At 55.2% G+C, this 14,098-nt stretch overlaps 2 protein-coding genes across 7 annotated transcripts in view; one reads left to right on the top strand and one right to left on the bottom strand.

The window, feature by feature from the left end:
• Positions 1-643: 643 nt before the first annotated feature.
• The window catches only part of PIK3R3 (phosphoinositide-3-kinase regulatory subunit 3), an 87,295-nt gene continuing 73,840 nt past the window's right edge, over positions 644-14,098 (bottom strand). The window contains exon 11 of the transcript XR_011850438.1: positions 644-722. The gene's annotated coding sequence lies outside the window, so the exon portion shown is untranslated. The remainder of the gene's footprint in view (positions 723-14,098) is intronic.
• Positions 4,795-14,098, top strand: part of MAST2 (microtubule associated serine/threonine kinase 2) — a 57,703-nt gene continuing 48,399 nt past the window's right edge. For 3 of the 6 annotated variants that reach the window (XM_072128633.1, XM_072128632.1, XM_072128630.1), the window contains exons 1-3: positions 4,796-4,953; positions 10,057-10,204; positions 11,915-12,054. In XM_072128633.1, coding sequence (XP_071984734.1) covers positions 4,894-4,953; positions 10,057-10,204; positions 11,915-12,054 — 348 coding nt within the window. In that variant the 5' untranslated portion in view covers positions 4,796-4,893. Of the gene's footprint in view, positions 4,954-10,056; positions 10,205-11,914; positions 12,055-14,098 lie in introns of all 6 variants that reach the window. The other 3 variants (XM_072128635.1, XM_072128634.1, XM_072128631.1) reach the window with 2 other exon arrangements.

The raw sequence follows: 14,098 nt of genomic DNA, 5'->3' as shown, positions 1-14,098 counted from the left end.
TGAAAGCATGGATCCATCCTGCCTTGTATCAACGGTTCAGGCTGGTGGTGGTGGTGTCATGGTGTGGGGAATATTTTCTTGGCACTCTTTGGGCCCCTTGGTACAACGCCACAGCCTACCTGAGTATTGTTGCTGACCATGTCCATCCCTTTATGAGCACAATGTACCCTGTAACATCTGATGGCTACTTTCAGCAGGATAATGCGCCATGTCATAAAGCTGGAATCATCTCAGACTGGTTTCTTGAACATGACAATGAGGTCACTGGACACAAATGGCCTCCACAGTCACCAGATCTCAATCCAATAGAGCATCTTTGGGATGTGGTGGAAAGGGAGATTCGCATCATGGATGTGCAGCCGACAAATCTGCGGCAACTGTGTGATGCCATCATGTCAATATGGAGCAAAATCTCTGAGGAGCTTCCAGCACCTTGTTGAATCTATGCCACGAAGAATTGAGGCAGTTCTGAAGGCAAAAGGGGGTCCAACCCGTTACTAGCATGGTGTACCTAATAAAGTGGCCGGTGAGTGTATACCTCCCTCCACATTCTATTTCTATGCAGCCCCTTTGTATTCCCCCTAGTACATATATATGATGTGGTCAGTAATAAAATAATGAAGCCAATACACTCCTACCTGTTCCCACAACGTTGCGATCTCCCTTTCCTCTCCTGGGTCGTCGTAATGATGTCATCATATGTCGCCTGGGTCCTCCACAGTCTACAGAGCAGATAAACGGGTCTGTATATCAAGGGCTTCTGTGTCTTACAGATAAATATGCTATTGATATAGTTACATAGTTTGGACTTGCCAGTGGAAGATCCATACTTTTTTCTGGGTGAATTAAGAGGCTACCCGAATCACCCACATTACAAAAAGCAATTTTGTCACCCTGCTCACGGCATGATTTTTCATTCCCCATCATGGCAGATGTGGCCCTGCTCCTTACAGACCATCTCCGGATAGTCTCATCTCCTTACAGACACCGGATATGCAATGCCACCCAGCGTGGCCTGACCTTGTGGCATGTGGGTAGCATGACTCCCCTGGAGTGGGTGGCCTAATGCTAGTCGAGTCACGGTCGTTGGCCAGGATGAACAGGTCTCTTCCAGTCCATTAAGGGCCAAGGAAGGGATACAAGAAGAGGGGGAGGCCTCAATATGATGTAGGGATCCCCTAGGGCACTTCTGCTGTACATGTGGGGAAAGGATCCCCAGGCAGATGGTGAAGGGATGGGGGAGACCCATGATGGCAGCCGCAGGGGTAAGTGATCACACATGGAGACAGAGGTTATGAACATAAAAACTTGCAGTCTCTTTATTCCAGGGATCGCACAAGCTGGTGACAGCCTCAAGGGTAGACAGCAGCTGTAGGTCTTGCGTTTAGCAGGAGCTCATTGCAATGTATTCCGAGATAGCAATGGGCACCTCAGGTTTTCAGGGGAGGGGAAAATTTATTGCAACATTTATTTTTAACAAAGATAACTTTCTTTGAGGCAGATGGGACAACAGCTGCAATACCACAAATAAGCAGTAGATGGCGGCAAATATTACAGAATGAATATGCTGAACACAGATTACTCACCAAACCTCACCTACTGTGGATTAGTGCAATCCAGTTGGGCCACACTCTACTAATAATAATAATTACTAATAATTATTCCTTTATTCATATAGTGCAAACAGATATTGCAGCGCTACACAGAGCTTGGCAAATCAGTCTGTCCTTAATGGGGCTCACAATCTAATCAACCTACCAGTATGTTTTAGAGTGTGGGAGCAAACCGGTGGACCTGGAGGAAACCCACACAAACCTGGAGAGAACATACAAACTAACTGGCTAGAGCTCAGATAAAGTGTATGGGTTCATATTGCCGCGCTGAGCAGGTAATTACAGAGAGTCTGTTATCCTTACAGAGCTAAATTATCTATGGAAATATTCTCAAGTTATGAAAAAACATTTGGCCCTTTCCAGGGCTGTGAAGTAGTTTAAACCTGAGAGAGAAAAAGGAAAAGGAGCACTAGTGCCGCGCTCCCCCTGGATACGGGAGAGCAGTCGTGCCGCGCACCCTCTCGATACGGGAGAGCAGTCGTGCCGCGCACCCTCTCGATACGGGAGAGCAGTCGTGCCGCGCACCCTCTCGATACGGGAGAGCAGTCGTGCCGCGCACCCTCTCGATACGGGAGAGCAGTCGTGCCGCGCACCCTCTCGATACGGGAGAGCAGTCGTGCCGCGCACCCTCTCGATACGGGAGAGCAGTCGTGCCGCGCACCCTCTCGATACGGGAGAGCAGTCGTGCCGCGCACCCTCTCGATACGGGAGAGCAGTCGTGCCGCGCACCCTCTCGATACGGGAGAGCAGTCGTGCCGCGCACCCTCTCGATACGGGAGAGCAGTCGTGCCGCGCACCCTCTCGATACGGGAGAGCAGTCGTGCCGCGCACCCTCTCGATACGGGAGAGCAGTCGTGCCGCGCACCCTCTCGATACGGGAGAGCAGTCGTGCCGCGCACCCTCTCGATACGGGAGAGCAGTCGTGCCGCGCACCCTCTCGATACGGGAGAGCAGTCGTGCCGCGCACCCTCTCGATACGGGAGAGCAGTCGTGCCGCGCACCCTCTCGATACGGGAGAGCAGTAGTGCCGCGCACCCTCTCGATACGGGAGAGCAGTAGTGCCGCGCACCCTCTCGATACGGGAGAGCAGTAGTGCCGCGCACCCTCTCGATACGGGAGAGCAGTAGTGCCGCGCACCCTCTCGATACGGGAGAGCAGTAGTGCCGCGCACCCTCTCGATACGGGAGAGCAGTAGTGCCGCGCACCCTCTCGATACGGGAGAGCAGTAGTGCCGCGCACCCTCTCGATACGGGAGAGCAGTAGTGCCGCGCACCCTCTCGATACGGGAGAGCAGTAGTGCCGCGCTCCCCCTGGATACGGGAGAGCAGTCGTGCCGCGCACCCTCTCGATACGGGAGAGCAGTCGTGCCGCGCACCCTCTCGATACGGGAGAGCAGTCGTGCCGCGCACCCTCTCGATACGGGAGAGCAGTCGTGCCGCGCACCCTCTCGATACGGGAGAGCAGTCGTGCCGCGCACCCTCTCGATACGGGAGAGCAGTCGTGCCGCGCACCCTCTCGATACGGGAGAGCAGTCGTGCCGCGCACCCTCTCGATACGGGAGAGCAGTCGTGCCGCGCACCCTCTCGATACGGGAGAGCAGTCGTGCCGCGCACCCTCTCGATACGGGAGAGCAGTCGTGCCGCGCACCCTCTCGATACGGGAGAGCAGTCGTGCCGCGCACCCTCTCGATACGGGAGAGCAGTCGTGCCGCGCACCCTCTCGATACGGGAGAGCAGTCGTGCCGCGCACCCTCTCGATACGGGAGAGCAGTCGTGCCGCGCACCCTCTCGATACGGGAGAGCAGTCGTGCCGCGCACCCTCTCGATACGGGAGAGCAGTCGTGCCGCGCACCCTCTCGATACGGGAGAGCAGTCGTGCCGCGCACCCTCTCGATACGGGAGAGCAGTAGTGCCGCGCACCCTCTCGATACGGGAGAGCAGTAGTGCCGCGCACCCTCTCGATACGGGAGAGCAGTAGTGCCGCGCACCCTCTCGATACGGGAGAGCAGTAGTGCCGCGCACCCTCTCGATACGGGAGAGCAGTAGTGCCGCGCACCCTCTCGATACGGGAGAGCAGTAGTGCCGCGCACCCTCTCGATACGGGAGAGCAGTAGTGCCGCGCACCCTCTCGATACGGGAGAGCAGTAGTGCCGCGCACCCTCTCGATACGGGAGAGCAGTAGTGCCGCGCACCCTCTCGATACGGGAGAGCAGTAGTGCCGCGCACCCTCTCGATACGGGAGAGCAGTAGTGCCGCGCACCCTCTCGATACGGGAGAGCAGTAGTGCCGCGCACCCTCTCGATACGGGAGAGCAGTAGTGCCGCGCACCCTCTCGATACGGGAGAGCAGTAGTGCCGCGCACCCTCTCGATACGGGAGAGCAGTAGTGCCGCGCACCCTCTCGATACGGGAGAGCAGTAGTGCCGCGCACCCTCTCGATACGGGAGAGCAGTAGTGCCGCGCACCCTCTCGATACGGGAGAGCAGTAGTGCCGCGCACCCTCTCGATACGGGAGAGCAGTAGTGCCGCGCACCCTCTCGATACGGGAGAGCAGTAGTGCCGCGCACCCTCTCGATACGGGAGAGCAGTAGTGCCGCGCACCCTCTCGATACGGGAGAGCAGTAGTGCCGCGCACCCTCTCGATACGGGAGAGCAGTAGTGCCGCGAACCCTCTCGATACGGGAGCGCAGTAGTGCCGCGCACCCTCTCGATACGGGAGAGCAGTAGTGCCGCGCACCCTCTCGATACGGGAGAGCAGTAGTGCCGTGCTCCCCCTGGATACAGGAGCAGTAGTGCCGTGCTCCCCCTGGATACAGGAGCAGTAGTACCGTGCACCCTCTGGATATAGGAGAGCAGTAGTACCGCGCACCCTCTGGATACAGGAGAGCAGTAGTACCGTGCACCCTCTGGATACAGGAGCAGTAGCGCCGTGCTCCCTCTGGATACAGGAGCAGCAGTAATGCCGTCCTCCCCCTGGATACAGGAGAGCAGTCATCTTATTATCTAGCCTCAGGCGCTGGAGTTGCGGTTCAATGTGTCAGCGCAGCGTGTTAGCTTATACACATCAAGTGACATTGCCCCGCCCTCTTGCAATGTGACTGACAGGGGTTTGTAACTAATCAGATGGCGGCTCCGCCCCTGTCCTGTTGCTTTGGCCTTGGTCCCGCCCATGCAGCAGTCTGACAGGAGGTGATGTAGTTCCGGCTACCGCGCGCGGAGGGATCTCAGGATCCGGCAGAGACATGGAGGAGCCCGGCTGAGAGCGCAGAGCCACCCGCCAGCATGAGGAGAGCCCGGGGCAGCCAGGACAAGGAGGAGGCGCCGCGGAGGAGCCGAGAGCAGGTAACACCCCGAGAATAGACTAACCCCAGGAGCTCACACTCTACACCCCCCGAGCATAGCCTTACCCCAGGAGCTGACACTCTACACCTCCCGAGCACAGACTGACCCCAGGAGCTGACACTCTACACCTCCCGACCACAGACTGACCCCAGGAGCTGACACTCTACACCTCCCGAGCACAGACTGACCCTAGGAGCTGACACTCTACACCTCCCGAGCACAGACTGACCCTAGGAGCTGACACTCTACACCTCCCGAGCATAGACTGACCCCAGGAGCTGGCACTCTACACCCCTCGAGCATAGGCTGACCCCAGGAGCTGACACTCTACACCTCCCCAGCATAGACTGTCCCCAGGAGCTGGCACTCTACACCTCCCGAGCATAGACTGACCCCAGGAGCTGGCACTCTACACCCCTCGAGCATAGGCTGACCCCAGGAGCTGACACTCTACACCTCCCCAGCATAGACTGTCCCCAGGAGCTGGCACTCTACACCTCCCGAGCATAGACTGACCTCAGGAGCTGACACTCTACACCTCCCCAGCATAGACTGTCCCCAGGAGCTGACTCTCTACACCCCCCGAGCATAGACTGACCCCAGGAGCTGGCACTCTACACCTCCCGAGCATAGACTGACCTCAGGAGCTGGCACTCTACACCCACTGAGCATAGGCTGACCCCAGGAGCTGACACTCTACACCTCCCAAGCATAGGCTGACCCCAGGAGCTGACACTCTACACCTCCCAAGCATAGGCTGACCCCCAGGAGCTGACACTCTACACCCCCCAGAGCATAGACTGACCCCAGGAGGAGCTGACACTCTACCAAGCCCCCCCCCCCGAGCATAGATTGACCCCAGCACTGACTCTCTACACCCCCCCGAGCATAGACTGACCCCAGGAGCTAACACTCTACACCCACCGAGCATAGACTGACCCCAGGAGCTGACACTCTACACCCACTGATCATAGACTGACCCCAAGAGCTGACACTCTACAACCACTGATCATAGACTGACCCCAAGAGCTGACACTCTACACCCACTGATCATAGACTGACCCCAGGAGCTTACACTCTACACCTCCCAAGCATAGGCTGACCCCAGGAGCTGACACTCTACACCCCCCAGAGCATAGACTGACCCCAGGAGGAGCTGACACTCTACCAAGCCCCCCCCCCCCCCGAGCATAGATTGACCCCAGCACTGACTCTCTACACCCCCCCGAGCATAGACTGACCCCAGGAGCTAACACTCTACACCCACCGAGCATAGACTGACCCCAGGAGCTGACACTCTACACCCACTGATCATAGACTGACCCCAAGAGCTGACACTCTACAACCACTGATCATAGACTGACCCCAAGAGCTGACACTCTACTCCCACTGATCATAGACTGACCCCAGGAGCTTACACTCTACACCTCCCAAGCATAGGCTGACCCCAGGAGCTGACACTCTACACCTCCCGAGCATAGGCTGACCCCAGGAGCTGACACTCTACACCCCCAGAGCATAGACTGACCCAGGAGCTAACACTCTACAACCCCCACAGGAAAGACTGACCCCAGGAGCTGACACTCTACACCCCCTGAGCATAGACTGACCCCAGGAGCTGACACTCTACACCCCCTGAGCATAGACTGACCCCAGGAGCTGACACTCTACACCCCCTGAGCATAGACTGACCCCAGGAGCTGACACTCTACACCCCCTGAGCATAGACTGACCCCAGGAGCTGACACTCTACTCCCCCTGAGCATAGACTGACCCCAGGAGCTGACACTCTACACCCCCTGAGCATAGACTGACCCCAGGAGCTGACACTCTACACCCCCTGAGCATAGACTGACCCCAGGAGCTGACACTCTACACCCCCTGAGCATAGACTGACCCCAGGAGCTGACACTCTACACCCCCTGAGCATAGACTGACCCCAGGAGCTGACACTCTACACCCCCTGAGCATAGACTGACCCCAGGAGCTGACACTCTACACCCCCTGAGCATAGACTGACCCCAGGAGCTGACACTCTACACCCCCTGAGCATAGACTGACCCCAGGAGCTGACACTCTACACCCCCTGAGCATAGACTGACCCCAGGAGCTGACACTCTACACCCCCTGAGCATAGACTGACCCCAGGAGCTGACACTCTACACCCCCTGAGCATAGACTGACCCCAGGAGCTGACACTCTACACCCCCTGAGCATAGACTGACCCCAGGAGCTGACACTCTACACCCCCTGAGCATAGACTGACCCCAGGAGCTGACACTCTACACCCCCTGAGCATAGACTGACCCCAGGAGCTGACACTCTACACCCCCTGAGCATAGACTGACCCCAGGAGCTGACACTCTACACCCCCTGAGCATAGACTGACCCCAGGAGCTGACACTCTACACCCCCTGAGCATAGACTGACCCCAGGAGCTGACACTCTACACCCCCTGAGCATAGACTGACCCCAGGAGCTGACACTCTACACCCCCTGAGCATAGACTGACCCCAGGAGCTGACACTCTACACCCCCTGAGCATAGACTGACCCCAGGAGCTGACACTCTACACCCCCTGAGCATAGACTGACCCCAGGAGCTGACACTCTACACCCCCTGAGCATAGACTGACCCCAGGAGCTGACACTCTACACCCCCTGAGCATAGACTGACCCCAGGAGCTGACACTCTACACCCCCTGAGCATAGACTGACCCCAGGAGCTGACACTCTACACCCCCTGAGCATAGACTGACCCCAGGAGCTGACACTCTACACCCCCTGAGCATAGACTGACCCCAGGAGCTGACACTCTACACCCCCTGAGCATAGACTGACCCCAGGAGCTGACACTCTACACCCCCCGAGCATAGACTGACCCCAGGAGCTGACACTCTACACCCCCCGAGCATAGACTGACCCCAGGAGCTGACACTCTACACCCCCCGAGCATAGACTGACCCCAGGAGCTGACACTCTACACCCCCCGAGCATAGACTGACCCCAGGAGCTGACACTCTACACCCCCCGAGCATAGACTGACCCCAGGAGCTGACACTCTACACCCCCCGAGCATAGACTGACCCCAGGAGCTGACACTCTACACCCCCCGAGCATAGACTGACCCCAGGAGCTGACACTCTACACCCCCCGAGCATAGACTGACCCCAGGAGCTGACACTCTACACCCCCCGAGCATAGACTGACCCCAGGAGCTGACACTCTACACCCCCCGAGCATAGACTGACCCCAGGAGCTGACACTCTACACCCCCCGAGCATAGACTGACCCCAGGAGGAGCTGACACTCTACACCCCCCGAGCATAGACTGACCCCAGGAGGAGCTGACACTCTACACCCCCCGAGCATAGACTGACCCCAGGAGGAGCTGACACTCTACACCCCCCGAGCATAGACTGACCCCAGGAGGAGCTGACACTCTACACCCCCCGAGCATAGACTGACCCCAGGAGGAGCTGACACTCTACACCCCCCGAGCATAGACTGACCCCAGGAGGAGCTGACACTCTACACCCCCCGAGCATAGACTGACCCCAGGAGGAGCTGACACTCTACACCCCCCGAGCATAGACTGACCCCAGGAGGAGCTGACACTCTACACCCCCCGAGCATAGGCTGACCCCAGGAGGAGCTGACACTCTACACCCCCCGAGCATAGGCTGACCCCAGGAGGAGCTGACACTCTACACCCCCCGAGCATGGGCTGACCCCAGGAGGAGCTGACACTCTACACCCCCCGAGCATGGGCTGACCCCAGGAGGAGCTGACACTCTACACCCCCCGAGCATGGGCTGACCCCAGGAGGAGCTGACACTCTACACCCCCCGAGCATGGGCTGACCCCAGGAGGAGCTGACACTCTACACCCCCCGAGCATGGGCTGACCCCAGGAGGAGCTGACACTCTACACCCCCCGAGCATGGGCTGACCCCAGGAGGAGCTGACACTCTACACCCCCCGAGCATGGGCTGACCCCAGGAGGAGCTGACACTCTACACCCCCCGAGCATGGGCTGACCCCAGGAGCTGACACTCTACACCCCCCGAGCATAGGCTGACCCCAGGAGCTGACACTCTACAACCCTCAGGCTTTCGATTGATGACTTCACCTGCAGAAATGTGACCCCGGTTACAGGTGACCTTTGCCCTCATCGTGACCCATCACGATCACCCCAACAATGATTGGGCGCTGTCACTTTTTTCCGGGGTCACATGAGGCGCGGGATGTTTACTGTCAGTCTCAGGTTTTGTCCTCGGACTCTGGAACTTTTGTCACTGATCTCATCCTACACCGGAGCGGAATATTCCACGGCTGTAGCTGTGCTGAGGTGTCGTCACTTTGGACGTCCCACTGTGATTGAGTGACCCCTGCAACAGACACTATGGATGATGGGCAAAATAGTGTCTCTGATACACCTGCCCCCTCACCCCCTAAATGGGATGAATGTGACCTCTGTGCGGAGTGCCCCCTTCCCCGGGGACGGATGTGACCTCTGTGCGGAGTGCCCCCTTCCCCGGGGACGGATGTGACCTCTGTGCGGAGTGCCCCCTTCCCCGGGGACGGATGTGACCTCTGTGCGGAGTGCCCCCTTCCCCGGGGACGGATGTGACCTCTGTGCGGAGTGCCCCCTTCCCCGGGGACGGATGTGACCTCTGTGCGGAGTGCCCCCTTCCCCGGGGACGGATGTGACCTCTGTGCGGAGTGCCCCCTTCCCCGGGGACGGATGTGACCACCCTGGGGAGAAGAGGTATCCTGGTCGGGGTTCCTAGGTTTTATGTGGGTGACGTCCGCTCCTCCACCCTCGGGTGCCGGCTGTTTATTGCTGCTCTTTTATTGTCTGTGGATTGCAGTGCCGCTCCCTGTGATCTTCTACTTCCGTCTTTTTCCTCTTCCCCTCCTGTGACCCTGGGGTTGGGCTCCCTACACATATCGGGGTACATTAGCTGGATAATACCGGTAGTCTTATAGCGAGGTCAGGGGCAGATGAGGGCGCCCCCCGCTGGGCTGTGTCATGTGCAGGGCCATGCCCTGTGCCCGGTTTCTTGGTGCAGATTGTGTAGTGACCTGTGCTTGTATTTCAGGATGTGGCCCCTCCGCCGGCTCCTCTGCTCTTCCGGAAGCTCAGTAACCCCGATCTCTTCTCCTCTGCGGGGAAAGTGAAGCTGCAGCGGCAGCTGAGCCAGGACGACTGCAAGCTGCGGCGCGGGAGCCTGACCAATGCGCTGCCAGGTGAGGGTCCCTCTGCAGCCAGTGTTTTGTATTATCCATGGAGAGATGCGTCAAACCATACACTGCTGTGCTCTGTGCTCTCTGCAGCCAGTGTTTGGTATTATCCATGGAGAGAGGGGTCACCACACAGCACAGACCAAACGTTTGGACACATCTTCTCATTTAAAGAGTTTTCTGTATTTTCATGACTATAAAAAATTGAATTATCACATGTGGAATTATATACATAACAGAAAATTATGTCTTATACTCTCGGTTCCTTGTGCTGTGATTACTGCTTTGCACACTCTTGGCTACCTCTTGAGATACAAGAGGTAGTCACCTGAAATGGTTTTCACATCACAGCTTTGGTCTGATGAGTCCAAATTTGAGATCTTTGGTTCCAACCACCGTGTCTTTGTGTGACGCAGAAAAGGTGAAGGAATGGACTCTACATGAAGCCTGGAGGAGGAGGTGGGATGGTGTGGGGGGCTTTGCTGGCGTCAGTGTTGGGGATTTATACTGAACCAGCATGTGGTTAGCACAACATCTTGCAGCGGCTGCTATTCCTTCCGTTGGGACGCTGGACTCCAGCAGCACAGATCCTCCCTCCCCCTGAGTCGGATCATAGAACCATCAACAAACGATCCAGATTATTCAGTCCAGACGTCAGGATCAATAAAAATCAATGTTTTTTTTCATCATTTCTTTGGAATTGAACGATGTGCACCTTTTAAAGATGATGAAATAAATATTGATTTTTATTGATCCTGACGTCTGGACTGAATAAGCTGGATCGGTTGTTGATGGTTCTACGTCAGATGACCCGGCCTCCACGGTCACCAGACCTGAGCCCCATCCAGATGGTTTGGGGTGAGCTGGACCGCAGAGTGAGGGGAAAAAGGGCCAACAAGTGCTCAGCGTCTCTGGGAACTCCTTCAAGACTGTTGGAAAACCATTTCAGGTAACTACCTCTTGTATCTCATCAAGAGAAGCCAAGAGTGTGCAAAGCAGTAATCACAGCACAAGGAACCTGGAATTTAAGGCATAATTTTCTGTAGTTTCACACTTTATTTGTTACGTATATAATTCCACAAGTGATAATTCATAGTTTTGATGCCTTCAGTGTGAATCTACAATCCTTATAGTCATTAAAATACACTATATATAAAGCTGTTTGAATGAGAAGGTGGGTCCAAACTTTTGGTCTGTTCTGTATCTCACACTGCTGTGCTCTGTGCTCTCTGCAGCCAGTGTTGGGTATTATCCATGGAGAGATGTGTAATCATACCTCACACTGCTGTGCTCTGTGCTCTCTGCAGCCAGTGTTGGGTATTATCTATGGAGAGATGTGTAATCATACCTCACACTGCTGTGCTCTTTGCTCTCTGCAGCCAGTGTTGGGTATTATCCATGGAGAGATGTCGTCAGACCTCACACTGCTGTTCTCTGTGCTCTCAGCTGCTAGTGTTATGTATAGTCCCTGGAGAGATGTGTACTCAGACCTCACAATGCTTTGCTCTCTGCATTTTGATTTTTTCCACTGATCCTCTCCTTTGTGCCTACCACAGCTTTTATTCATTTGCGAATGTTGAGCAACTCCTTGCAGAGAGTCCAGAGCACAGCTGTGTGAGGACATCAGTTGCTGGCCCCCAGGCTCTGTCTCTCTCCTGTCTGTGGATCATGACGACTCCTCCAGATCTCACTGTTTACTGATCTGTTTTCTTCTAGGGAAACAGCTGCTTCCGCTGTCCAGCAGTGCACATGGTGGCGCGGCGCAGGTATCATGGCAGCCGCCAGGAGAGTCCAATCTGGTCCGAATGAGGAATCAGTCCCTGGGCCATTCCGCCCCATCACTTACTGCCAGCCTGGTAAGTGTCTCCCCCTGTAGTCGGGCTGTATATATGGCTTCAGGGAGGTGTTTTGTAGTGTCTCCTCCTATAGACAGGCTGTATAGATGGCTGCAGGATGTGTTATGTAGTGTTCCCCCTATATACGGGCTGTATACATGGCTGCAAGGGGTGTTATGTAGTGTCTCCTCCTATAGACAGGCTGTATACATGGCTGCAAGTGGTGCTATTTAGTGTCTTCCCCTATAGACAGGCTTTATACATGGCTGCAAGGGTTGTTATGTAGTGTCTCCTCCTATAGAAGGGCTGTATATGTGATAACGTGTGTTATGTAGTGTCTCCCGCTATATACTGGCAGTATACATGGCTGCAAGGGGTGTTATGTAATGTTCCCCCTATAGACAGGCTGTATACATGGCTGCAGGGTGTGGTATGTAGTGTCTCCTCCTATAGACAGGCTGTATACACGGCTGCAGGTTGTGGTATGTAGTGTATCCTCCTATAGACAGGCTGTATACATGGCTGCAGGGTGTGTTATGTAGTGTCTCCTCCTATAGACAGGCTGTATATATTGCTTCTGGGGGGTATTATGTAGTGTCTCCCCCTATAGACAGGCTGTATACATGGCTGCACGGTGTGTTATGTAGTGTCTCCTCCTATAGACAGGCTGTATATATTGCTTCTGGGGGGTATTATGTAGTGTTCCCCCTATATACGGGCTGTATACATGGCTGCAAGGGGTGTTATGTAGTGTCTCCTCCTATAGACAGGCTGTATACATGGCTGCAAGTGGTGCTATTTAGTGTCTTCCCCTATAGACAGGCTTTATACATGGCTGCAAGGGTTGTTATGTAGTGTCTCCTCCTATAGAAGGGCTGTATATGTGATAACGTGTGTTATGTAGTGTCTCCCGCTATATACTGGCAGTATACATGGCTGCAAGGGGTGTTATGTAATGTTCCCCCTATAGACAGGCTGTATACATGGCTGCAGGGTGTGGTATGTAGTGTCTCCTCCTATAGACAGGCTGTATACACGGCTGCAGGTTGTGGTATGTAGTGTATCCTCCTATAGACAGGCTGTATACATGGCTGCAGGGTGTGTTATGTAGTGTCTCCTCCTATAGACAGGCTGTATATATTGCTTCTGGGGGGTATTATGTAGTGTCTCCCCCTATAGACAGGCTGTATACATGGCTGCACGGTGTGTTATGTAGTGTCTCCTCCTATAGACAGGCTGTATATATTGCTTCTGGGGGGTATTATGTAGTGTCTCCCCCTATAGACAGGCTGTATACATGGCTGCACGGTGTGTTATGTAGTGTCTCCTCCTATAGACAGGCTGTATATATTGCTTCTGGGGGGTATTATGTAGTGTCTCCCCCTATAGACAGGCTGTATACATGGCTACACGGTGTGTTATGTAGTGTCTCCTCCTATAGACAGGCTGTATACATGGCTGCACGGTGTGTTATGTAGTGTCTCCTCCTATAGACAGTCTGTATACATGGCTGCAGGGTGTGGTATGTAGTGTCTCCTCCTATAGACAGGCTGTATACATGGCTGCAGGGTGTGTTATGTAGTGTCTCCTGCTATAGACAGGCTGTATACATGGCTGCAGGGGAGGTGTTATGTAGTGTCTCCTCCTATAGACAGGCTGTATACATGGCTGCAGGGGAGGTGTTATGTAGTGTCTCCTCCTATAGACAGGCTGTATACATGGCTGCAGGGGAGGTGTTATGTAGTGTCTCCTCCTATAGACAGGCTGTATACATGGCTGCAGGGTGTGTTATCTAGTGTATACTGTATACATCGCTGCCCCGTCATAACGCCCCCTCCTGTCAATAGTATATATTGTAGCTGGTCATAGCGCCCCCTCCTGTCAGTGGTATATATGTGTAATATTGTTGTCACCCCCTGCAGCTTCTAGAGGCCGCTCTTTGCTGCTTCTGTTTTCTATCCTTATGTATTTGTAAAATCTCATCTCGGGTGAAAAATTCTCCCTTCAAAGTGGATTAAATCTTGAGCGGTGCGGAGGGCGGGGGTGATAATCCGGCCAGGAATGG

The sequence above is a fragment of the Engystomops pustulosus genome, chromosome 10 (assembly GCF_040894005.1).
Source record: "Engystomops pustulosus chromosome 10, aEngPut4.maternal, whole genome shotgun sequence".
NCBI classification, from domain to species: domain Eukaryota; kingdom Metazoa; phylum Chordata; class Amphibia; order Anura; family Leptodactylidae; genus Engystomops; species Engystomops pustulosus.
This window is presented reverse-complemented; position numbering and strand designations above follow the sequence as displayed.